Source organism: Eptesicus fuscus, chromosome 9 (genome assembly GCF_027574615.1).
Source record: "Eptesicus fuscus isolate TK198812 chromosome 9, DD_ASM_mEF_20220401, whole genome shotgun sequence".
Taxonomy (NCBI): domain Eukaryota; kingdom Metazoa; phylum Chordata; class Mammalia; order Chiroptera; family Vespertilionidae; genus Eptesicus; species Eptesicus fuscus.
In genome coordinates, this window is record NC_072481.1 from 16,116,732 (window position 1) to 16,142,132 (window position 25,401).

General features: G+C 52.1%; 1 protein-coding gene across 4 annotated transcripts in view; it reads left to right on the forward strand.

Moving 5' to 3' along the window:
- The window catches only part of RPS6KA1 (ribosomal protein S6 kinase A1), a 39,756-nt gene extending 15,105 nt beyond the window's left edge, over window positions 1–24,651 (forward strand). For 3 of the 4 annotated variants that reach the window (XM_008148038.3, XM_054720715.1, XM_008148039.3), the window contains 20 exons: window positions 1,283–1,399; window positions 1,656–1,737; window positions 3,768–3,848; window positions 4,029–4,108; window positions 5,960–6,066; window positions 6,793–6,830; window positions 7,298–7,440; window positions 7,845–7,915; window positions 8,228–8,316; window positions 9,265–9,329; window positions 9,571–9,673; window positions 11,102–11,232; window positions 12,329–12,454; window positions 12,639–12,728; window positions 13,093–13,251; window positions 21,524–21,685; window positions 21,867–21,943; window positions 22,203–22,320; window positions 23,221–23,358; window positions 23,700–24,651. In XM_008148038.3, the coding sequence (XP_008146260.1) occupies window positions 1,283–1,399; window positions 1,656–1,737; window positions 3,768–3,848; window positions 4,029–4,108; window positions 5,960–6,066; window positions 6,793–6,830; window positions 7,298–7,440; window positions 7,845–7,915; window positions 8,228–8,316; window positions 9,265–9,329; window positions 9,571–9,673; window positions 11,102–11,232; window positions 12,329–12,454; window positions 12,639–12,728; window positions 13,093–13,251; window positions 21,524–21,685; window positions 21,867–21,943; window positions 22,203–22,320; window positions 23,221–23,358; window positions 23,700–23,822 (2,100 nt within the window). In that variant the 3' untranslated portion in view covers window positions 23,823–24,651. Of the gene's footprint in view, window positions 1–264; window positions 454–1,282; window positions 1,400–1,655; window positions 1,738–3,767; window positions 3,849–4,028; window positions 4,109–5,959; window positions 6,067–6,792; window positions 6,831–7,297; window positions 7,441–7,844; window positions 7,916–8,227; window positions 8,317–9,264; window positions 9,330–9,570; window positions 9,674–11,101; window positions 11,233–12,328; window positions 12,455–12,638; window positions 12,729–13,092; window positions 13,252–21,523; window positions 21,686–21,866; window positions 21,944–22,202; window positions 22,321–23,220; window positions 23,359–23,699 lie in introns of those variants that run through there. The other variant, XM_008148037.3, reaches the window with a different exon arrangement.
- The last annotated feature ends 750 nt before the right edge of the window (window positions 24,652–25,401 follow it).

A 25,401-nucleotide genomic window follows, 5' to 3' on the forward strand; every position in this document is an offset into this window, starting at 1 on the left:
ATGCCTGTCTCTGCCTGTTGGGTACCTCTCTGCTCCTCAGCAATTGGGTTGGCATGGGGCTTTCCCTTTGCAGGCCCACAGGGAGAATAGGGTGGAGGGCCAGAGGGCAGCCCTCAGGCAGTGGGGGAGAGAGAGGAAGGGAACGCGGTAGAGGGTGTAGGCCTGGAACTAGGAAACCACAGGCCCTGAGTGATTGGCGGCCCAGGCCTAGGCCCAGCCCCCGCCCTCACCCAGCACATCCGCCTTGGGCCCGGCCACCTCCGAGGCAGCCCCGGAGGCTGCCTGCTCCTGCCATGGTGCCTTGGCCCTGCTGGGCGGATGGAGCAGGATCCCAAGCCGCCCCGTCTGCGGCTCTGGGCCCTGCTCCCCTGGATGCCCAGGAAGCAGCGGCCCAGGATCAGCCAGACCTCTCTGCCTGCCCCTGGCCCTGGCTCTGGCCCCAGGCGGGACTCGGTGAGTGTGGCCGGATGAGTTGTCCTGACTGAGGCCCTTGGAGCAGGTGCCCAGGCAGCCAGTTTGGCCTCAGCTGGGCTCTCCTAGCCCAGGCCTGGCCCTGCTGGGTGACTGGACTCTGCCCAGACTTGCTTCCTGGGGAAGTGAGGAGGCACTTCAGGGCTCCAGGGCGACACCGGAAGATTGGAGGGACGGCAGAGGGTCCTAGAACAACTGCCGCCTGGCGAGGGGTTTCTGGTAGATTTGTATGCAGGAACTTTGGGAGGGTGGGGCACGGAGTCTCTGGCCTTAGCTCCTGCCCACCCAAATTGGCATTTACTGGGTTCGTCCCTGGTGACTTGTGGGTCCCTATGTATCTCAGCCTTGTCCTTCTGGCCAGTGGAATCCTGTCATCCATCCTGTCTAGGAACAAAAACCCAGTCCTGCCAACCCAATATGAGAACAAACTCTACTTCCTATTGTGGCAAAACCAAAACCTTTACGGCAGGGGGAGGGGAGGACCTGAGGCAGGTCTCTGGGCCTCAGCCAGAACCTGGGGTTGGCTCAGCGTGGCCATGCCTGGGCATCCGTTTGGACCCGAGCAGGCGGGGGCATCAGGAGCAGTAGAGCAGTGCCTCATCTGACCTGCACCTTGAGAGTGACCCTCCCTGGCCTTTGAAGCCCTTGAGTATTGATGACTCTGGAGGCTGGTCTCGTCGGGGCAGTTGTCTGTTAGGGCCTGCAGGGCCCTGTCTGCTGAGGTGTGCTGGGAGTGGACTTGGAAGGGGGTCATGCCCTGTGCTTGCCAAGATGGGGCTCACCGTGCCCACCCACTCTATCCCTCCATCAGGATGAGGGCGTCCTCAAGGAGATCTCCATCACGCACCATGTCAAGGCTGGCTCTGAGAAGGCTGACCCGTCCCATTTTGAGCTGCTCAAGGTTCTGGGCCAGGGATCCTTTGGCAAAGTGAGTCCTGAGCCCACACCTGGGAGGGCAGCACTGGTCATGTCCGGGGTGGGCAGGAGAGCTCACCTTGGGGCTCTGAGGACCAGAGGGCAAGGGTGGATGGGTCTGAGGGAAGACGAGAGGTCACCTTAAGACGCAGGGAGGGCAAAAGGTCAACATGGGGCTCAGGGAAATGAGAAATCAGCCTGGGACCTGGAGGATGGGGGCTGGGCCATCCCCAGCTTCTCCTCTGCTTTTCCCACAACTGCCTTCTCAGGTCTTCCTGGTGCGGAAGATCACCCGGCCCGACAGTGGACACCTGTATGCCATGAAGGTACTAAAGAAGGCAACACTGAAAGGTGCGTGGAGGGCCCTGGCCGGGGAGCATCATCCTGATATGCCAGGGTTGCGGGTTCCATCCCTGGTCAAGGCGCATGTAGGAGTCAGTGGGTGCGTGAATGGTGGAGCAGCTGATCGATGTTTCTCCCCGCTCCCTTCCTCTCTCTCTCAAATTAATAAATAAGAATTATTTATCCAGGCTGGACACAGGATCAAGGGAGACAGACCAGCTCTCCAGGGCCTTGCGTCCGATGGAGGAGGTCAGCCACCCCTTACCCCACACCCCACCTTATAGAAAAGACAGGGTCCGTTCAAAAGAAAAGACTTCCGGGGTTAGCTGCATCCCCACTCCCATGCCCCACACCAAGTGCCAGTGACCCTAACTGCAGGCGAATGTCTGGAAGGAGGCAGGTGGGCGTGCAGTGCGTCTGTGGTGGGGCCTTCAGATATCAGCGTCAGGTTGCTTGGGCAGAGCCCTTCTGCCAGCATAGTTACTTCGCGGTGTTAGGAGAGTCTGAGGGAGACCTCTCGGGTGGAGAAGAGTGTGAGGCCGCTGAGTGGGTAGGATAGGTTGGGTCAAGGCAGGGGCACAGAGATGGATGGCAGAGAGGTTCAGAAGGGAGCCCGAGGCAGGGCTAGAATTCCAGGACTTAGGAAGGGCATGAGGATAGTTGGTATGGGCTTTGGGCTGGGCAGTGACTCTTCGACCAGCCTGGGAGCCAGTGTAGCCACCGATCAGATGCAGTGGGCCTGGGGTACGGGGGGAGAGGGGGTTTGGAAGTGTTAGCCTTGGGGACATTACAGTGTTAGTCTTGCAGCCCATGAAGGGCTGTCTGTGGGATGATGTAGCTTTGGTGCCCCAAGGCCAGCCTGCTAGGGTGGGAGTCATTCCCCAGGAGGGATGGTGGGGCCACATGAGAAGAGAAAGATGATAAGACGTGGTTCCTGCTTTGAAGGGGCTGGAGAGGCTGAGCAGCCCCTGCAGTGCGATGCAATCGTTGCTGAGACGGGGCATCTCAGCGAAGAGGGGGTGCAGTGTCCTGGGGCGGGGGGTAGGCTCACATAAAGAGTAGCCATTTGAACTGTGCCTTGCAGGATGAGTTGGGAGTTCTCCAGACTGAAAATGGGAAAGGAATGGGACCCCAGGAAGGAGGAACTGTTTGCCAGAGCTATATTGTAGGGGCGGTTTGAAAATGTAAGGTGTATTTGGGAAACAGTGACTGGACTAGTTTACTCCAGCATGGTACCTGTCATGTCTGGTGAGGGAAACAAAAACATTAAAACAGGGTGAGAGGTGCTCTGAGGGGGAAGCAGAGCACTGCTAACTCAGCTAGGCAAGTTCAGGAAGACTTCCTGGAGGAGGTGAGGCCTAAACTGAGTCAAAGAAGAAACTGTTGATCAGAATTGCCTAGGGACTGGTTTTTTTTTTTTTTTAAGTATATTTTTATTGCTTTCAGAGAGGAAGAGAGAGGGAGAGAGAGAGAAACATCAATGATGAGAGAGAATCATTGATTGGCTACCTTCTGCACACCCCACACTAGGGATCGAGCCCGCAACCTGGGCATGTGCCCTGACCAGGAATTGAACTGTGACCTCCTGGTTCATAGGTCAACGCTCAACCACTGAACCACACCAGCCGGGTGGGGCATTTAGTCTTTAAAAAAAAAAGTATGTGGGGGCTGCCTGCTCAGACCCATGAGGCTGAATTTGAGGCCCCAGGAATCTGCCTTTATAAGTAGCTCCCTAAGTGACTATTCTCACCAGCCCCAGACTGGCATTGGGGATTTTTACGCCAGATGGAAAGGGGGCTAGTGAAGATACCCTGGGGGGGCCCTCGGGGCAAAGGCAGAGGACACACAGAGGAACGGTTGCTCAGACTGTGCTTGAATCGCCCTGATGGAGCATGGTTGGAGATGGGTGTTGGGCAGGGCACCGAGGGCCCAGCCCTGGGCACTGCCATGAAATGTGAGGAACAGGAGGAAAAGAGAGCCCTTCTTAGCCAGGGGCTGGGAGTGGCTAGACTTGATGACCTCCTTTCTCCTCCTGCCAGTGCGTGACCGCGTTCGCACCAAGATGGAGAGAGACATCCTGGCCGATGTGAACCACCCATTTGTGGTGAAGCTGCACTATGGTGAGACTGCAGACCTTCCTGAGTCCCACCCGACCTCCAGCCTTTGCCCTTGCCTCTGGGCTGCTGTCTTCCCTGTACATTGCCAACCTGCCACCTGGCAGGCCAAGGGAGCAGGGGTGGGGGGCGGGGCAGAGCAGCCGGGCCCAGCTGGCTCCACCATTGCTTTTCCCCTCTCCCCAGCCTTCCAGACCGAGGGCAAGCTCTATCTTATTCTGGATTTCCTGCGTGGCGGGGACCTCTTCACACGGCTCTCCAAAGAGGTGAGCTTGCACCCCACTACTAGAGGGCCCCAGGATGGAGCTGGAGGGACAACAAGGCCTCCCATCCCAGGGCTCTGTGTGGCCTGGACCTGGGACCACCCAGGCCTGTGTAGCAGTCTCCGACCCAGGAACCTACCCTGGGACAGAGCTCACACTCTCAAAGCCTCTGAGAGTTTTGATGGGTTGAGGAGGATCAGGCCTTGGATCTGATGCCACCGCGATGCTGGGGAGCTCAGTGTGGCTATCACCTGTCCCCCTCCATTCTTCCAGGGCTGCCTTGGGCTGGGCATTGAGAACGGGAGAAGCCCAAATTCACCCAGAAATAATGTTACATACTATGTGTCCATCAAAAGGATTTTTAACTGACCTAAAACAACTGTAGCCAGGTATAAAAATGGCCATTAGTACAATTCAAACTGTAGAAGAGAACCAGACTTTAATTTTTAAAATGTTATTTTAATGTTTGAATAGGTGATACATTTATATGATTGAAAAGAAAAATATTCATTGAGAAGTCTTCAGCCTCCCCCCCCCTTTGTCCCACATAGGTGAACATTTAAAAAATATATATATTTTTATTGATTTTAGAGAGGAAGGGAGAGGAAGAGAGAGATAGGAACATCAATGATGAGAGAGAATCATTGATCTGCTGCCTCCTGCACGCCCCCTACTGGGGATCAAGCCCACAACCCAGGCATGTGCCCTTGGCCGGAATCAAACCTGGGACCCTTCAGTCCCAGGCCGACTCTCTATCCACTGAGCCAAATCAGCTAGGGCAATAGGTAAACATTTTTATTGGTTTCTTATTTAAGCTTTCCATGTCTCTTTGGAAATACACACCATTCTGATGTATGTTCTGAACCCCAACCCCCACATTTTTACATAAAAAGTACTATTCTAGCCCTGGCTGGTGTGGCTCAGTTGGTTGGAGTGTCATCCAGTACACCAAAAGTGCACTGCAGGTTCGATTCCCAGTCAGGCTACATACCTAGGTTGTGGGTTTGGTCCCCGGTTAGGGTGCATACGAGAGGCAACCAATTGATGTTTTCTCTCTCTCCCTTTCCCTTCTCTCTGAAATCAATAAACATATCCTCAACAGGATTTTAAGAAAAAGGAACTATTCTGTGATACTGTTCTGTACCTTGCTTTTATTCAAAACTAGAGACCCAGTGCACGAAATTCGTGCATTGGTAGGGTCTTTAACGGCTGGTGGCAGCCGGCTGGGTACTCCTTCCCTTCCCCCAGCCGCCTGCCACCAGCCAGGGCCTCCCTCCCTTCCCCTGGCTGCCTGCCACCCCCTGGTTGAACTCCTGGAATAACCCCTGGTCGAGGGGACAATTTGCATACTACGCTTTTATTAGAGAGGATAGTATATCTGAGAGATCGATCTGTATCAGAACATGGGGAAACTTCTTTTTTTTTTTGCTTTTTAAAGCAAGATTTTATTGTTTAAAAAAAGAAAAGGATGTATACCAATCATTTCAGTATAACCTTACAGTACAAGACTTGAAGTCAAGTGTTACCCAATCCTTTTCCTGTGGGAAACTTCTTTTTGTAGTTTATGCTGCACAGCACTGGATCTGCAGGGAGAGGCATCACTCCCGTCTATTGCTTGACCCTTAGGCTGTTTCCAACCTTTTGCTATTTCCAAGCAATGCCACAATGAGTGACATGTATATTAGTCATTTCACACCTCGAACCCCTTTATAAAGAGCAGGGTGGATGGTACTGGGGTCTCTTAAGGGTCCTCCTCAAGGTGGACCCTCAGGACCAGGAAGCTGCTGACTGCCCAGCGCCCCAGCTCCTGAAGAAGAGGCGATCCCAGCTGAAATCCCCTCCCTCCTGTTGCAGGTTATGTTCACGGAGGAGGACGTGAAGTTTTATCTGGCTGAGCTGGCTTTGGGCCTGGACCACCTGCATAGCCTGGGCATCATTTACAGAGACCTCAAGCCTGAGAAGTGAGTGCAGCTCCAGCCTCACCCCGGCCCCCCAGGGGAGTGCAGAGGCAGGCCCTGGGGCCTCTCCTAGGACAGGGCAATGGGCATGGGTATGACTCTCCCCAAGAAAGTTCCTGTCCCATGAGCTGCCCCGGGAATGGGTGGGTACCGTGGAGTGGTGGCGGCAGCAGGCTTACCTTGGGGGCTGTCTAATCACTAGTGTTGCCATTACCAAGGGCCAGGCACCTCCATGAAAGTACATTGCCTATCTTTTTCCTAATCCAGTATGACATCTAAGATGCTACCATTAAAGGTCATTCCTCGATATGGCTTCTCTAGAATTTTCCTTTATATCTAAATATCCTCAAACAGTAACTTGGGAGTCAGGGGCAGATGCTAAGGAGGAATGAGCTCTGGCTTTAGAGTGAACCTCCAAATTCAAACCTTGTCTCCACCACGTACTAGTTCTATGACCATGGGGAGTTCCTTAGCCTCCTTAGGCCTTAGTTGCCCTTTTGTTAAAATGGGGCAGTAATGGTACCTACCTCACACAGTGTTCCAAGGGTTAGCAAAGAAGGTAGGCAGGCAATACACCTGCATAGCACTGCCAGCACCCACCCCACCCACCCATTCATCAGATGCCTCTGGGTGGATCACCTCTGGGCCAACCCGGCAGCCCCCGTGGTGTCATCAGAACCCATAAGGAGCCACAGCTGAGGGGCCCTGACTCTTCTCTCTTCATTACAGCATCCTTCTGGATGAGGAGGGCCACATCAAACTCACCGGTGAGTGGAGGGCACCTGCCCCCTCAGGTCCCAGGGGAGGGCAGGATGGGCTCTTACTGGGCTTGGGCTGAGTGCTAAGGATCTGTTCTTCCTGAGAGGCTATGCCAGGCACTGAGATGTGGTCAGAAGCCAGGTCCCAGACTTCAAATGGCCTGAGTTTGAACCTTAGCTCCCCATTGTGCAACATTGTGCAAGTCTCCCATCCTCTCTGGGACTTAGCTAACTCTTTTTTAAAAATAAATTTTTATTTATTTTAGAGAAGAAGGGAGAGGGGGAGAGAGAGAGAGAGAGAGAAACATCAATCAGTTGCCTCCCATACCCACCCGACCAGGGCCCTCAGCTTATTCTTGAATTTCCTGGGGGTGATGTCCTAAGGCCTCTGGGCAGGGAAGTTGGGGGTGCAGGGGGTGATGGCAAAGAAGGCAGGGGTGGTCTGAAGATGTGTCCTCTTACCCTCCTTACCACAGACTTTGGCCTGAGCAAAGAAGCCATTGACCATGAGAAGAAGGCCTATTCCTTCTGTGGGACAGTGGAATACATGGCCCCTGAGGTCGTCAACCGCCAGGGTCACACCCACAGTGCAGATTGGTGGTCCTATGGGGTGTTGATGGTGAGTACCAGGCCATGGTAAAGTATCCGACCCAGGCCTCAGGCCTCAGTTTCCTCATCTCTACAGTCAGGGGATTGGTGGTCTTTAAGGCTCTTCTGTCCTCTCATAGCCAAACTGGCCTTGCCCTTCACCCAGCCGCAGTTCCCTTCCTTGGAAGGATTCCAGGCTTGTCCTCACCTGGGTGCCCCAGCCCAGGACTGGGCCTCTCCCCAACTTTGGGTCCTTAATACTGCTCCTGGTGTTCTGACTGACAGACGGGAGGGGGACAGACACAGTTTTGATCCAGGTGAACCTCCAGCAAGCCAGCAAGAATCCTGGGAATGGAGCTGAGTGGCTTGCGTGGAAGGAGGTGGGGGGCATGGGAGATGGGGACCAGAGCCTGAATGGATCCTTGTCTTCTGCAGTTTGAGATGCTGACGGGCTCCCTGCCCTTCCAGGGGAAGGACCGGAAGGAGACCATGACACTGATTCTGAAGTAAGCACCAGCTCCTTCCTGACCCCTCAGGGTCTCCTCACGTCTGGCCCCAGTTTGGAGGCCACAATAATACCCTAAACCTGCCTCAGATTCCCCATTAAACAGACACTCCTGGGTGAAGCATTGTGCTTTCCAGGGCCCCTTGTTTGTCCACTGAGGCCTGTGGGAGGCGAATCCCAGAATTCTCTGGGAGGTGAGCTAGTGGATGGCTTGTCTGGCATGAGCTGGAAACTAGACCTGGACAAAAGTGGGAGGGGAGATGGGGCCTCTGGGGTGGGGCTCAGCCCTGATGAGACCCGGGGGCTGTTTCAGGGCGAAGCTAGGCATGCCCCAGTTTCTGAGCACGGAAGCCCAGAGCCTCCTGCGGGCGCTGTTCAAGCGGAATCCTGCCAACCGGCTCGGTAAGCCGCCCCAGCTCAGGGGAGGGGAGCGGGTACAGCTGCGGCCTAGGCCACGGGGCCATATCTGGGGCTGAAAGGGACCGTTGTCCTTTGTGTAGGCAGACAATGCTGCTGGCCACCCTCCTCTTTGGCTCCATGTGTGGTATTCGGGGCAGCGGGGTGACCTGTGTGTAGGGGAAGGCAGGAACTGAGTCATCCCCACTCCCCCTGGGACAAGGACAGAGGCCCCCACACAGCTCCTCGCCAAGGCTGCTGGCACAAGAGGAAGAGCATGAGCTCAGGCATCAGAAGGCTCAGGTCCCAATCCCAGCCCCGTGCCAGGTCCCCACTTCCTGGTTTGCAGTGGTCCCTCCATAAATATTTGTTGAACAAATGAGTGCCATTTATGAGCTATGTGACCAAGGTAGTTGACTTCACCTCCCAGTGCCCCGGGTCCTTGTCTTCAGATTGAGGATGACCTCAAGCTCTGTTGATGAATGTGTCTGGTGTGTACTAGTTGCTCAATATATCTTGGCTCCTGGGTTCACCTGAATCATGAACCAGGTCCTTGGGATTGAATGGAATGAGAGCCTGTCTGGTGACTGAAAAGGGCAATGGGATTAGAACCACAGAGATGATGCCTGTCAGGGAAGGAGGTAGAGGCCCTCTGCAGATCTTGGAATAAGTCCAGCCTCTGTCCTGTGTGGCCTTGGGCAAGTTGCTTAACTTCTCTGGGCCTTCCTTCTTTTATCAGTCACATTAGAGCTTGATCATAAGGGGCCCCAGAAAGTGGAAAATGCTGAGCGGGCAGTAGGCCTTGTGATGGCTGGGTAGATTTGGGGCAGGGTGAGCCCATCCTCCCCAGTGCTCCCAGTGGACTGCTCCAGCTGCTGGTTCCAGACCAGTGAGGCTGCTCGGTGGTGTCTGGAAGTTGAACCATCTGCAGACCCCTCATCTGGGCTCTTTCAGGCTCCGGCCCTGATGGGGCAGAGGAAATCAAGCGACATGTCTTCTACTCCACCATTGACTGGAATGTGAGTGTGTCTGTCACCCCATCAGGGTTTTAACTGTTGGGAGAGGGGCTTCTACTGACAAAGGCCTTAAATGGGGAGCAGGGGTGACAGCATGGCCTGGGCAGCAAGGGCTGGCCTTCCAAGGGCAAGCAGTTGTGCCCCTGTCTGCATAGCCGGTGCTCTAGGCCTGTCACCTCTGCATGGGGCTCCCAGCAGGCTGTGGGGGTGCTGTGGTGACCGGAATGCCCACCCCACTTTTCAGAAGCTGTACCGTCGTGAGATCAAGCCACCCTTCAAGCCGGCCGTGGCCCAACCCGATGACACCTTTTACTTTGACACCGAGTTCACATCCCGTACACCCAAGGGTGCGTCCCTGGCCTGATTTGTCTTGGGCTGGTACAGGAGGGATGCAGGGGTGGAAGGACTCTGGCAGGCGCAGGTGTGTGGGTGGACGGGCGGGTGGGTCTCTGACTCTCTGTCCCCGTCTTGTTCTGTCTGACTCTCCCACTCCAGGGCTCTGTGGGCTCTTTGTGTCTGGGTGAGGGGGTGGGAGAGAGTGGGTGGTTAAGGTCACAATAGAAAAGTCAGGACCCCTGCCCCGGGCATCTGCCAGCCCACTGGGAAGACCAGACACATCAGGCTCACATTCACGTCAGGGGTAAAGAATCTGACCCAATAAAAACAAGGTGGAGATGGTCTGGCAGAGCAGAGGTGACAGCGCCCACAGGTCAGGGGCAAATGTGGGAATCTGCTTTGGCTACTCTGACTGCCAGGCCTCAGTGTATTCATCTGGAACGTGGGTTTAGCCATAGGTCCACTCAGTCCCTTCTTTCCTTGTAAGGAGCCAAGGGCTTCTGGGAGGAAGTTTGGTAAACCCTAACATTTTGTCCAGTTACTGGGGCGGGGGAATGTTAGTTCTGGAAGGAGGTTTTAGCAGTAGGGGAGCTTTTCTCACTGTGCTTGTACATCTCTGATGATAGGAGCTTAGCATTTCTCTGAGCATTTTGTCCCTCCTTCTTCATTTATGTGACAAATATGTTCCTGGTCTCTACCGTGTGCCAGCCATGGGGGGATTGATGGTGAACAAGACAGCTTCAGGCCCTGCCTTTATATGGCCCAGGCTCTAGTGGGGGGAAAGACGTGAAAACAGCTACTGGGCAGTGTGACAAGTGCAGCTTAATAGGGGCGAAGGGCTAGAGGATCAACCTCAAGCAAGGCTTCTCCGAGGAGAGAGTGGATGAGCTGAGCCTCGAAGGATAGACAAAGAGTGATTATGTAGGGAGAGGGAACAGCATGCACAGTGGCTGAGAGTCTCCTTTAAGGATCTGAGAAGTCTGACCTGCTGAGCTGTAGAGTGAGGGAGAGGAAGCTAAGAGCACAAGAACCTGAGGAGTTGGACTTTTTCTTGTGGGCAGAGGGGGACGTTTGAAGGGAAGGGTACAGGGATAGATTTGTGGTCGGAACCATCTTTCTGGCTGCTGCACAGAAGATGGACCTAAAGAAGCAGACCTGAGGCTGGGAGGCCAGGAGGAGGCATCCAGGAAGGGATGAAGGTCTTGGCCTGCACTGGATGTGGGGGGGTCTTTCATCCTTGTGTGTCAGGGCTGGGCTGGTCTAAACACACATGAACAGATGGGCTGGCTAGGGGCTTGGGTAAGTTCTGTCCTGCCCAAGCTCCCACCATCCATGGCCAGCTGCTGAGGCAAGCCGGAGAGCCCCGTAGTCACCCTTTGCTGGGCTGCCTCGGGATCAAGGGCACCTCCTCAGGCTCACATCCCCTTCCTACCCCTTAGACTCCCCTGGCATCCCCCCCAGTGCCGGCGCCCATCAGCTGTTCCGTGGCTTCAGCTTCGTGGCCACCGGCCTGATGGAGGATGACGGCAAGACTTGGGCCACACAGGCACCACTGCACTCGGTGGTACAGGTGAGAGACCGGGAGGCTGGTGCCCAGTTGTCCTTTTCCACCTCAAAGCCACAGGCAAAATGACTGAGAACACAGGCTCTGGAGTTGGACAGGCCTGGGTTCCCACCCTGATTGCCACTGTGTGGTCACTGAGCTTCCAAACCTCCTTGGGCCTCAGTTTCCCCATTTGTAAAAACAAGGATGACAACATGGATATGAATTTTCTGGCACAGCCAGGGACATTGTAGGGCCTGAATAAGTGCAAGGGGGTGCCCAGGCTGGTGGTGCTGGGAGGTGGCTGTGAAGCCCCCAACAGGGATGGGTAGCAGGGGGCTCCTGTCTCCTCTCACTTGTTCCCCATTTGCACACTTTCCCGGCTCCGTGGGAAATTTAGAATTGAGAGGCAAGAATGTAGACCCATTGTAGGACTCATTGCCTGGGTTCAGAACTTCCAAGTGAGGGACTTGATTGAGACACTTACCCTCCTGATGCCTCAGTTTCCTCATCTGTAAATGAGGGTGATGATAAGAACTTTCCATAGGGTTGTGAGGATTATGTGTTGATAAGTATAAAGTTAACATGACTATGTGATTTATTATCCAACTGGACATCTTTGCCCAAGACGAATGTTAAACCAGACTGGATGTGAGAACAGCAGGCATAAACCAGGGCTGTCATGGGCCGTGTGGTCACCTGTAGAAAGTGCGTAGAATAGTATCTGCCACACGCTAAGCATTATCAAAGCATTTGCTATTATTAATGTCTTGGAACTTTGGGATACCTTATGAGGTGGGCTGTGACACCCCAGAAAGGGAAGGCAACTCGCCCAAGGCCACAGGAAGTGGCAGAGCTGGGACCCAGCTCAGGGCTCCTGCGTGCCTCTCAAGCCTACCCACTTCACTACCCTCTGACTGCAGCGTGGGAGCCAGCGAGTGTGCCCATCATACCGTATAGGTCCAGAGAGGGGCAGATTCTTGCCCAGGGTCACACATCCAGCCTTCTACCCCAGGCCTGGCTGCTGCCTGGTGCCATCTCCACGGAGCCCGGGCCTCGGGTGCTGGGGAATCTCCCCTGCATTCTAAAGCAGAAGGCCAGCCCACCTCTTGATCTCCTGCAGCAGCTGCATGGGAAGAACCTGGTTTTCAGCGACGGCTACATGGTAAAGGAGACGATTGGTGTGGGCTCCTACTCCGTGTGCAAGCGCTGTGTCCACAAGGCCACCAACATGGAGTATGCTGTCAAGGTGGGCCTCCAACCATGTATCTGGGCAGGGGGGCGGGTGGCACAGAGGCCAATGTAGCCTTTGCCCTTTGGCAAGGAGGGTTGGTGCCTGAGGCTCTGGGTGGGGGAAAGGTGTGTGGCTGGACACTAGGCCCTGCAGTGTGGATGCAGGAGGAAATGCTGCTACATGCACCCTTTTCCCTCAGGTCATCGACAAGAGCAAGCGGGATCCCTCGGAAGAGATTGAGATTCTTCTGCGGTATGGGCAGCACCCCAATATCATCACTCTAAAAGATGTGAGTGGGGGTCCTTGAAATGGGTGAGGACTGACGCACTCAACTCTAGGATTTGTCTCGGGTCTGCCATTCCTTTGATTTCTGATCCTCCTCTGCTCATGGGGGAGGGGGGACCCTTGGTACCTGCCTGCACCCCAGGAACCCTTCACTTCAGACTTGGGCATTGTTTGAGAGTTTCCTGCTCATCAGGAGACAAGTACCAGCATCTTCTTGTCCAGGGAGAACAGAGAGGCCCAAATATCCGAAGGCCCTGAGCAGAACACATGCCCCCGCTCATGTCATTCTTTCCTGGCCTGGTGAACAGTGACCAAGGGGTCCAGTCCTGGCATTGAGGGGAGGGGCCTGATGGCACGGTTTTTGGCAGGTGTACGATGATGGCAAACATGTGTACCTGGTGACAGAGCTGATGCGGGGTGGGGAGCTGCTGGACAAGATCCTACGGCAGAAATTCTTCTCAGAGCGGGAGGCCAGCTTCGTCCTGCACACCATTAGCAAAACCGTGGAGTATCTGCACTCCCAGGGGGTAAGTCTGCGGTAGGGAGCACTGAGTGGGGGGGGGGGGGGGGGCATACCATCAGCAGAGTACAAGACCTATGCACTTGGCCCAGGCAGTGGCAGTCTTCAACAGCTAGACAGATGTGGTGGGTGAGGGAGGGAGGGAGGGAGGGAGGGAGGGACAAGGCCAAATTGTGCAAAGGAACATTTATCAATACCTCCTGCGCTCTTTCCTTACATTATCTCCATTGATTTTCACAAAACCCTATGGTGCTGTTATTGGCCCACTTTACAGGTAAGAAGACTGAGGCTCAGAGATATGGACTTACTTGCTCAAGGTCATATAGCCAGGGAAGAATGGAGCTAGTATGTCTGGCTGAAGAGTTTGGATGGGGAGTTGCAGACAGGGAATGGTTTTTTGAGTTAGGAAGCAGCAGGGTCACGGTGGGGGCGCTCAAGGCTTCAGGGAGGTGTATCTGGCTGTGCTTTCGGCTGCTAGGACAGAGGAAGTGGATGCAGGAGGAAATGCTACTGGAAACACAGCAGGAGCTATCGAAGAGGTGGATGTCCAAATGGTAGAACTTGGCCTTTATCACTGCACAAGGCAAAGATAGAAAAGTTCCTTGTAGTATATTGAAGTCAAAATAGAGTTAGCATGAGTTTCTGGAGGAGGTGATGTTTTAGGTGCTTCCAGACACACAGTGTGGGGTTAAGAATGCAGGCTCTGGCCCTAGCCGGTTTGGCTCAGTGGATAGAGCGTTGGCCTGCAGACCGAAGGGTCCCTGGTTCGATTCTGGTCAAAGGCATGCACCTTGGTTGCAGGCTCCTCCCCGGCCTGGGCCCTAAACATGTCAGGGCTCCTGCAGGAGGCAACCAACTGATGTGGTCTCTCACATCGATGTTTCTCTCGCTGTGTCTTAACCTCTCTCTTCCACTCTCTCTAAAAATCAATGGAAAAATGTCCCGGGGTAAGGATTAACAACAACAAAAAAAGAATGCAGGCTCTGGAATCCAGCTGGCTGTGTTTAAGTCCTGTGTGTGAGGTTGGGAAAGTCTCACCTCTCTGATCCTCTCTCACCTCTCAGCTGCAGACTTCCAATAACAAGACATCCACCACACAGGGTGGAGGTGGCATGAAGTGCACTGCACTTGGAAAGTACCATGGTCCAGTGCAGGCCAGTGGAAGAGGCCACGTAAACATTAGGGGGAAATAGGACCAGATCGTTGCTGTGCCTTTTTAAAATTAACTTTTTGTTATAGAAAATTTCAAGGCTATACCAAGGCTATACAAAACTAGAAGAATAGATAATGAACCCCCAGATACCCATCACCCAGATTCAAGAATTATCGAGATTTTTCTCGCCTCCTTCCCTTCCTTCCTTTCTATCTCCTTTCCTCCCCTCCTTTTCTCCCTTTTCTTTCTTTTGTTCTTCCTTTCTTTTTTGTTGTTGCTGATGTATTTTTCCAACTATTTATTGAGGGAAAAGCTCAAACCTGTAGAAAAATTTAAAAAATAGTATAATGAAAACCATTTCCTTTCTAGTTTTACCAGATCTTAACAGTTTGCTACATTTTCTTTCTCTCTCTCTCTGTCTCTGTCTCTATATAAATACATTTTTTTTAAAGAGTGCATTTGAAAGGAAGTTGCCAACTTCATGACCCTTAACCCATCAATACCTGTAATTAAAGTATTCTGTGCATGAGTGTTGTCCCATACACAAAAGGGTCGAAGATTTGATCCCTGATAGATAGGGGTGTGTACGGGAGGCACCTGATTGATGTTGCTCACTCTTTCTCTCTCTCTCTTTCTCCCCCTCTCCCTTGTCTCTCTCTAGAATCAATGAAATAACACACACATATCTTCGGTTGAGGATTTTAAAAAATAAAATTAAAATAAAGCATATCACATCATCTTTGTTATGTATCTATAACTCTAAAAAAGGCAAATATTTTCTTTCACAGCAGCTAACAAAATGGATGGTTACTTGTTCTCACATAGTACCCCTTCAATAGATATGTGTTCCCTATTGATTGTCCTTCTAAATATATCTTCTTGTGATTGGTTTATTGGAATCAGTCTCTGCAAGGTCCACACTTTTTATTCACTTATTATATCCCTTAAGTCTCTTTTCTAAAACTACAATAAAATTTGCACACAGTAGATCTTTTATTTTTTATTTATTGAGAGAGAGAGAGAGAGAGAAATACCAATTTGTTGTTCCACTTATTTATGCAATCATTGGTTGATCTTATATGTGCCCTGACTGGAGATTGAATCCACAACTTGGTGTATTGGGATGACACTCAGCCAACTGAGCTACCCGGCCAGGGCCTGCACACAGTAGATCTTAAGTCTGCAATTTGATGAGTTTCGTTAAATGTGGGCATCCATATAACCTCCACAATAAAAGCCCCCTTTCTTATGCCACTGTCTTGTTGAAGAGGTCATTCTTATGTGGAATGTGCCTGTTTGCTTCCTCATGGCATCATTTTAACTGTTTCTCTGTTGTCTGCATTTTCTATAGATTTCAAGTGCTCAGATATCTTACTTAGATTCAGCTCCGGCTTCTTTTTGGGAGCAAGGAGCTAAAGAACACTTCATGGGAGGTGTAGTGTGGCATCACTTCCTGAGCAGCATGTCACGTTGCCCCATTAGTCATCAATCATGTCAGGTGGTAACAGCCTAGGAATGGTGGACAGGTGGCAGCAGTGGGTGGGACTGACGATAAAGATCCTCAGCAACCTCTCCCAGAATGCTTCCGTCCTTTCAGGATCTCTGCCTGAATCAATTATTAAGGTTTGCAAAAATGGCAATGTCTGGTTCTGTCTAATGTATTAGGGCGGGTTATTTTGTAAAAAAAGAACTTTACCTCGTAACCAGAGCTTAGTTTGGTTACCACATGTACTGTTATGGTCATGTTCGAGGTGGTTTTGGTTTTTGAAATGGCCAGTTTCCACAGACTAATATTTAAATATGTCAGGTCAGACAGTAAACGTGTTTCCTTTTCCTACTTTGTCAAAGTTACCCTCAAGAAGATTTAGAAGACAGGGCCGAAGCAGTGAGTTTCCAGTGGGGTCAGAATACGGAAGGTCTTTCTAGAGTGAGAGCTGTTTCCCAAGTAGTGAGCCTCTCCGCTGGCTCCAAGTACAGACCACCACTCGGCTCGGTGTGTCTCCAAAGCTTCTGGCCCTTTCCAAAAACCAGGCACAGATGCTCAGGAAATGGGAAGTTCTTGTTGAGTCTAAATATGGAGGGAGATTCTCTTGGCTGATTGTATTGACAGCATCTGTGGTCTAGAAGCTGGGAATCCCATACGAACCGAAGGATGGGAAGGGCGTAACTGGGAGCAGGGTCCACTGGGGTCTCTTACATCTCCAGTGAAATATCACATAAACACACATTATGTACGAGTCGGTACATTTTCTTCAAAAAGTGAATACCTCCTTGTAACCAGTTCCCCTTCCAGTCCCTGCCCCCTCTCCAAAGATAAGCATTCTAAGCTAACTTCTCGGAGCTTAGATTAGTTTTGCCCGTCTTTGAATTTTAGACAAACATGCTCTTTTATATCTTTCTGGCTTCTGCCACTCAACATCCTCTCTGAGATTCATCCACGTTGTCGTGTGGCTGCAGTTTACTCCTGTTGTGTAGTTTCTACTGTGTGAACAGACCACGATTTAATTGTGCAATCTACTGTCAGTGGACATGGGGTTGTTCTCTTGCCAGTTTTTGACTGTGACAGATAATGTTGCTGTGACAGTCTAGTACTTGTCTTTTGGTGACCATCTTTTTAATCATAGCCATTCCAGGTGTGGGGTGGTATCTCAGTGGTTTTAATTCACATTTCTCTGATGACTAGTGAAGTTGAGCGCCTCTTCATGTGTTTATTGCGTTTTATGAGATGCCTGTTCAAGTCTTTTGTTCATCTTTAAAAATTGGGTAGTCTGCCGTTTTTATCCTCTTTTGCAAGAGTTCTTTGTTTAATACATGAATCCCTTTTAAGTCTCTAGCTTCCCTCATATTGTTTCTGTAAGGGCCCAGCGTGCCAGGGACAGCCTGTGTGAGAACTTAGTAGAAAGTCACGCTTTGGCTTCTCTGTGTAACAGATAATTTACATGAAAGAAAGCCACTTTTTATTTTCTGGCTGCTCACGGGCACCTAAATGAACATCCTCCAGTGATGCTGATGATAACAGAGATGCTATTGCTACTAATGACAGCTGGCACTACATAGCACTTTCCACAGGCCAGACAGAGTTCTAAGCACTTACATACAAACTCATTTAAGTGTTCCCATGGACCTATGAAGCAGGTATTATCATTACATCCATTTGATAAGCGAGGGTCCTGAGGCTCTAGGAGCTTAAGTAAAAGTCACATAGCTAATCTGGCTCCAGAGTCTCTGCTCCTGACTGCGTGGATCAAATGCTGCTGTGAATGGCACCTGTCTTTTATTTTATTTTATTTTTTTTTATTATATTTCTTTATTGATTTCAGAGAGGAAGGGAGAAGGAGAGAGAGACAGAAACATCAATGATGAGAGAGAATCATTGATCGGCTGCCTCCTGCACGCCCCCTACTGGGGATCAAGCCCGCAACCCAGGCATGTGCCCTTGACCCGAATCAAACCTGGGATCCTTCAGTCCGCAGGCTGATGCTCTATCCACTGAGCTAAGCCGACCAGGGTGGCACCTGTCTTTAATTGTCCTGTCCTTGTCCTCTAATTTTCAAAATAAATATATTTTTATTGGTTGGAGAGAGAGAGAGAGAGGAAGGGAGAAGGAGAGAGAGAAACATTGATGTGAGAAACATCGATCAGCTGCTTTCCATACACACCCCAACCAGGGATCGAACCCACAACCCAGGTGTGTGCCCTGAGTGGGAATCAAACCAGCAACCTTCCGGTGCCCAGGACAACACTCAAGCAACTGAGCCACTCTGGCCAGGATTGTCCTCTATTTTTTATTTTATTTTAAATTTTTATTGCTTTCAGAGAGGAAGGGAGAGGGAGAGAGGGATAGAAACATCAATGATGAGAGAGAATCATTGATCAGCTGCATTCCATACATGCCCCACACTGGGGACCGAGCCCGCAACCCGGGCATGTGCCCTGATTGGGAATCGAACTGTGACCTGGTTCATAGGTCGACACTCAACCACTGAGCCACGCCGGCTGGGCTGTCCTCTAATTTTTAAGTGCACTTGGCAAGCAGTCACTGTATCTTAACATCAAGCATGATGGCGGGGCTCAGCCCTAGGGAGTGCTGGGGTGACTGTGGCAGCAGCTGCCATTTCTCAAGCTCTGTGCTAAGTATTCCTGGTAAACAACTCAAGTGCTCCTTCTTGCAGCCCTGGGGGCTCGGCATTATTTCCAGCCCCATTTTACAAGTGAGAAAACCGAGGGCTAGAGCGGTTAAGTGACATGGCCAAGATCACCTCTGGTCAAGCCAGGATTCTCACCATGGCCTGCCTGACTCTTGACTGAAACCACAACTCTGCCTATTGACTCAGTGGCTGCATTTGGCTTACAGACATTTAGTTTGGCCTACAAGATGTGGGGTGTTTTTTGTTTGGGGTTTGCTTTGGTTTGGTAATTTGGCTGCTTTCGGAGCCAGGGTCCGAGTTGTTACATGGTGACTGTCAGCTGGAGTAAGTAGCAGATGCCCCTTTAGACTGGTTGACATGGCTCCCACTCAGCCTGGCTTCGCTCATTGCTTGTCCAGCCTGTTATGCTTTTCAGTATAGTGAGGTGTGAGAATATGCTCCCCCCTCTCCCCACATATGACCTGGGGACAGGTATCATAATTACTGATGGGGCTACCTGCCATGGTGAGCCACAGTTCCCTGTAGGATTGGTTGTTTCTCTATGTTGTGCTAGGGAATAAAGATGAAAAACTTTCATATCCCTGTTTCCCAAAAGTGTCATCTGTGCTACACTAAACTAGAAAGACTGGAATTAAGGTCAGAACTGGGATCAAGTCTTATCTCTGCTTCTTACTTAGACGAGCAAGTCGATTCTCCTCTCATTGCCTTGGTTTCCTTCTCTGTAAAACGAGCCCACAGTCCCTGCGCTGCACACTTACCAAGTACAGTGGGCCCCACGGAGAGCATGGCGGGAAAGGACTGGTAAACCAGGAAGATTACTTGTCTGGCAGAGTCGATGTCCGCAACCAAGCTGGGCATCCCTGTCATCTGGGAAGCTTGGCTGGGCCCTCTGCTGGGAGAAGAGAAGAGCCTACATTCTGAGGGCCTGGTCTTATCACATGATAGTGTTAGGGAGGAGAGGGCCGCAGGAAGGGGCTTCCCCATGGCCTGGATACAGTTCATAGTGCAGCTGGGACCACTCTGCCAGTGTAGCCCTTTCCTCCTCATCTACCTGACACTTCCCTCTGTGGAGCTGGACTAGCCTGGGTCATGGCGATCCTCCAACCTGCCCACCTCGTGGCACCTGCTAGAGGGTTCAGGGCTCAACTGGGACTATAAAAGGACCATCTCATAAAGGCAAGTCATCAATGAGATGCAGTGAATCTAACCCGCAAGGTCTTACGTGTTTCAGAGGTATGATTTGTTCATTCACTGAACTGAGTTCATTTAGCATTTGCTCTGTGCTAGGCCCCGTGCTGGGTGCTTGAGGTGAGCAGGTGTTCCACAGACAGACAGGACTGTTTGTGGCCGAAGGAGCCCCACTGGCCCGAGCTCAGGGCACTTGAGGGATGCAGTGGATGATGAGCCTGGAACGGGATAAGGACTTTGGGCTTTATCTTGTAAGTAGCAAAGAGCCATCGAAGTTGTTTGACAATGCCTAGGGAGGTACCATTGGCTCATGGGAGGAGGAGCAGGAGGGTGAGAGTGAGCTTAATCTGGATTGTCTTGGGTGTGAGGGTCTGTGGAGTGTGCAGTGGTTACCACCTGGTAAACAGCTCTAAGAGCTTACACTTAGGCCCTAACCGGTTTGGCTCAGTGGATAGGGCGTTGGCCTGTGGACTGAAGGGTCCCAGGTTCGATTCTGGTCAAGGGCATGTACCTTGGTTGCGGGCACATCCCCAGTAGGGAGGTGTGCAGGAGGCAGCTGATCGATGTTTTTCTCTCATCCATGATTCTAACTCTCTATCCCTCTCTCTTCCTCTCTGTAAAAAATCAATAAAATACTTTTTTTTTAAAAAAAAGAACTTGCACTCAGGAAAGTTCCGGGCTAGGATCAGAAATCTGAGTTGTCAGTAATTAGGTGATAGTTAGAGGAGTGACTGAGTAGAACCATGTAGAGGGATTGGGGAAGATGAAAAGTGAGTGGTTCAGTCCCCTCGGGTTACAAATGAGCAAATGGGGGCCAAAGGAAAATCATTTGCATAAGGACTCATAGTAAGTGTTATTCATCCATTCATTCAACAGATATTTATTGAATACCTACTATGTGCTAGAACAGTGGTTCTCAACCTTTCTAATGCTGCGACCCTTTAATACAGTTCCTCATGTTGTGGTGACCCCCAACCATAAAATTATTTTCATTGCTACTTCATAACTGTAATTTTGCTACTGTTATGAATCGTAATGTAAATATCTGTGTTTTCCAATGGTCTTAGGCGACCCTGCTAGCAGTTCTCAACCTGTGGGTCATGACCCACAGGTTGAGAACCGCTGCTGTAGAGCCTAAGAGATCAGGTGGGGCCACGTAGGCTGTTGTAAGGACTTTCCTCTTGAGAGGGGAAGCCTTCAAAGGTTTCCGGCTGGGATGACATGATCTGATGTACATTTAAGGGTACTCCGCTGGCTGCTGTGCTTAGAACAGACTGTAGGAGGGGAGGGTGACGCAGGAAGGCCAGTTACAAGGTGGTCGCTGTAATCCAGCGGTAGCATGACGGTGGCTGGAATCAGCGCTCCCGGTAGAGGGGCTGAGAAGTGGTTGGGCTCTGGGAATGTTTTAATGGTAGAGCCAATGGAGCTTGCGATGGATCGATTGAGGTGTATGAGAAAACGAGAATGCCTCTTAAGATTTTGGCCCAAGCAGTTGGAAAGATGGAGTTGCCATTAGGTAAGATTGTGTGAAGGGCAGGACTGAGGGGAGAAAAAGGGAGTTGAGTGTGGACAGGTGACGTCAGAGCTGCCCTGTAATCACGGACATAGAGATTTCAGGTGGGCAGTACCAGCAGCATGAAAGGCCTCATTTCAGCCCCTTCCCCTCCTTTCAGATTCTGCATCCCTAGGTCCCTCTCTCTGGGCCCATCTACCGAAGTCTCCCTCCCCGGCAGTGGATCTGAGCCACAGCCGCCTGCCCACACTGAGAACTGACCGCCCTCTGCCCCCAGGTTGTGCATAGGGACCTCAAGCCCAGCAACATCCTCTACGTAGACGAGTCTGGGAACCCCGAGTGCCTGCGCATCTGTGACTTTGGCTTCGCCAAGCAGCTGCGGGCTGAGAACGGGCTCCTCATGACACCTTGCTACACTGCCAACTTCGTGGCGCCTGAGGTGAGTGGCCTGACCTCCTCAGCTGCGAGTGAGGACGCGCAGTCTCTGTGGCCTTGGCCCAAGGCCAAGGGAGGGTCCAGCCCATGGCTGGAGCCCCTGTCCTCCCCTTTGGGGAGTAGCAGGCAAGCACTTGTCACTGCCTCTCAGACTGACCACACTCCCCTGCCCTCCTTCCTGCCAGGTGCTGAAGCGCCAGGGCTACGATGAAGGCTGTGACATCTGGAGCCTGGGCATTCTGCTGTACACCATGCTGGCGGGGTGAGTGCCCATTGGTCTGGGCCCCCTCCCACTACCAGCCCTAATGTACAGGCTGGGGTGGTGCTTGTCTCATGGGAGAAACAGCCCTGCCTCAGGAAGGTCTGAAGATAGGGACGTGGCCCTAGCTTTGGATGCTACACCTTGAGGAGAAAGATGCTGCCCTTGGGAGCACCCAGCCTGAAGGGGGAGACAGCCCTCCACCCCTAACCCCAGGATGGAGTCCAGAGGCAATACCCAGACTGGGTGGACTTTTCTCCAGATACACTCCATTCGCCAATGGACCCAGTGACACACCCGAGGAAATCCTGACCCGGATCGGCAGTGGGAAGTTTACCCTCAGCGGGGGAAATTGGGACACAGTTTCAGAGACAGCCAAGGTGAGTCTGAGGCTGGACCCAGCTCATTTGGGGTGGGGAGGCAGGGACCATTCGAGGGCTTTTTAGCAGGTCTTGAACAGGTGACCTGAAGCCTCGTTTTTCCAAGTGGAAGATTCCCAAGCAGCCTGCCTACACACATACACACACACACACACACACACACACACACACACACACACACACACACCTTGTTTGGTCAACAGGGTAATCATTCAGTGGCTCTTCTGGTGTTCTGGGCCCGCAGGGGACACAGAGCTGTGATTATGCCTTATGGGAACTTGCTGTGGGGGGAGATACAGGCTTGCATATAAGGAACAGAGATGCCGGGCAGTGGAGAGAAGTGGGTCTTCCTGGTCAGGGGTACAGGCCGTGGAGGCACGGAGCAGAGCTACTGACCAAGGCCTTCTCAGAAGAGGGAACGTTTGCGCTTTCAATGTGAGCAAGTTTGCAGTTACGGCACCTCTGTGCTGGACCCCAGGTTGAGCCCTTAATGAGCGTTACACCTCACATCAGCCTGATGAGGCAGGTATTGTTGTTCCTGTTTCTCAGAGGGGACACTGAGGCTCAGAGAGTTGAAGTAAATTGCCCAGGATACTCAGTTGAGCAGAAGAGTCACATTTTGAACCTGAGTCTGCTCAACCCCAACCTTAGGTTCTTCCCACCTTCCTGCGTGGCTTCTAGAAGATGCAAGAGAAAAGAAAGGGAAGAAGTCCCAAAGAATGGCCTGTTCTCAGGGAGGCCCTGGAGCAGTGGGGAATGGGTCGCAGGGAGGGGCTACTGCAGGGTGTAGACAGGAGAGGGTGGGAAATGGTTGCCTTGCCCATTCCCCATCAGTGGGACACAGCTGTATGCTCCCCTGCTGGCCCCTCCCACCAACCCCCTTGCCCACTGTGTCCCCAGGACTTGGTGTCCAAAATGCTACACGTAGACCCCCACCAGCGCCTCACAGCTAAGCAGGTCCTGCAGCACCCGTGGATCACCCAGAAGGACAAACTTCCTCAGAGCCAGCTATCCCATCAGGACTTACAACTTGTGAAGGTATGGTCATCCCAGCTACTGGGCATCCAGGGCCCAAGGCAAGTTTTCCTGGGCAAGGACTTGGGGTGGCAGGGTCAGGAGATGCCACGTCTGTCTGTCCTGGAGCCCAGGTCTAACATGCAGAGGTGTCAGCAGTACACTCCCAGGCCTCCAGGCCTCCGGGGGGTCACAGCCCCTCACATCTGATGTAGGAGGCAGGACTACTGCCCAAGGCTGGATTAACAGGAGGCTGGGCGGGCTGTGGAACACTGGGAGGAGCAGGCCTGGCCTTGGAGCACGTGTCCCTCCTCCCGCCTGTACCTCTCCATCATCGTGAACTAACCTCCTACCTTCTCTCCCAGGGAGCCATGGCAGCTACATACTCTGCACTCAACAGCTCCAAGCCCACCCCTCAGTTGAAGCCCATCGAGTCATCTATCCTGGCGCAGCGGCGGGTGAGGAAGCTGCCGTCCACCACCCTGTGAGGGGCCAGGGCATCCAGGCTGCAGGGCAGTGCTAGCTCGATGGAGGCGCATCTTTCCCGGAGAGAGCAGGCCTGAGCCACAGGACCAGAGGGAGCAGAGCCCCGAGGGGCCCCGGAAGCAGCCAGCCCAGATCACCCCAGTGAGGGTGTGAGAAGTGCCTTCTCCTTCCCGAGGACGGACTCTTCTCGGCTCCGGCTCTGCTGGTTGAAATCGATTCACTGTACAAACTCTTATCTTTTTTTTTAAGGAAAAATGACATCAGCCACCATGGATTTTTACAAGATCCATTTGCCTTTCTGGGAGCAGAAATAGCCCTGTGCAGCCCCAGGAGGGGCACTGAGTCACACTAGGGCTCTCTGTGGCTGAGACTCCTTAGAGCAGTTTTGCAGTCCTACCCTGGGGACCCTACGGTTGGCCTTCTGTAGCCATCTGCACCCACCTCCGAGGCAGCAACTTCCAGAGCCTTTGGCTGTTTAGCAGGACTTGCTCTATCCCCAGTCAGCTCTTTTTCCATACTGTTCTGCTGGGGAGTCTGGAACCACTTCTTGCTAGAGGAGAGGTCCAAGGCCCCGTGGCGCCCAGTTCCAGGCACCAGCATCCACATCAGCCCCAGCAATGGGTCCCCTGCAGTTAGGATGGGCCGCTCTCAGAGGAGGATCCGGAATGCACTTTTTGACTGACTTCTGTTGGAGTCTGCCACAGGACAGAGCACACAGGAGGCCTGTTGGGTGGGCCAGGCGGGCAGGGGCTTTTTTTCATTTCTTCCTCAGCTGGTAACTCAGGGTTCATCTGTCCATGGCCTTTCTAATAAACTTACAGTTGAGTTGAAGCACGCTTGCCTCCACTTTTCATCCCTGAATTTGCCCCCTCTCTGCTATCAGGGGGTGAGGACTTTGGCAGTGATGGACGAGTAATGGACTAGGGCTGATTAGCCCAGCTACTTGGAGCTCAGGTCATTTGGAGAGCATGTGGAGTCCCGCTGGCCCTGCCCTCACATTCCTGCCAGGGGGTTCCGTTATGCTATTGATAACAGTAATGGAATTATTAGCCATCGGTTGGTGACCAAGTGCCAGGCACTGTGCCTGGGCCTTAACTGTATATCTCATTTAATCTTTTTTTAAGATTAAATATATTTTTATTGATTTCAGAGAAGAAGAGAGAGGGAGAGAGAGATAGAAACATCAATGATGAGAATCATTGATCAGCTGCCTTCTGCACGCCCTGCACCGGGGACCGAGCCCACAACCCGGGCATGTGCCCTTAACTGGAATTGAACTCGGGACCCTTCAGTCTGCAGGCTGACACGCCATCTGCTGAGTCAAACCAGCTAGGGCTATATCTCATTTAATCTTAACCCTGTGAGGTAGATGTTATTTTTATCCCTGTTTTATAGATGGAAAATCTGAGGCTCAGAGAGAGAATGACATTGCTTTACGTGATAAACTTCTGAGTACCTGTCTGCCCTGCTTCAGGTGCTGGTGAACCAAGTAGAAAACAAGGTCATTGTTTTCATGGGTCTTACCTCTGGTGAGGAAACCTCCTAGTGAAAAAATGGACAATTAATAAACCAAGGTCAACT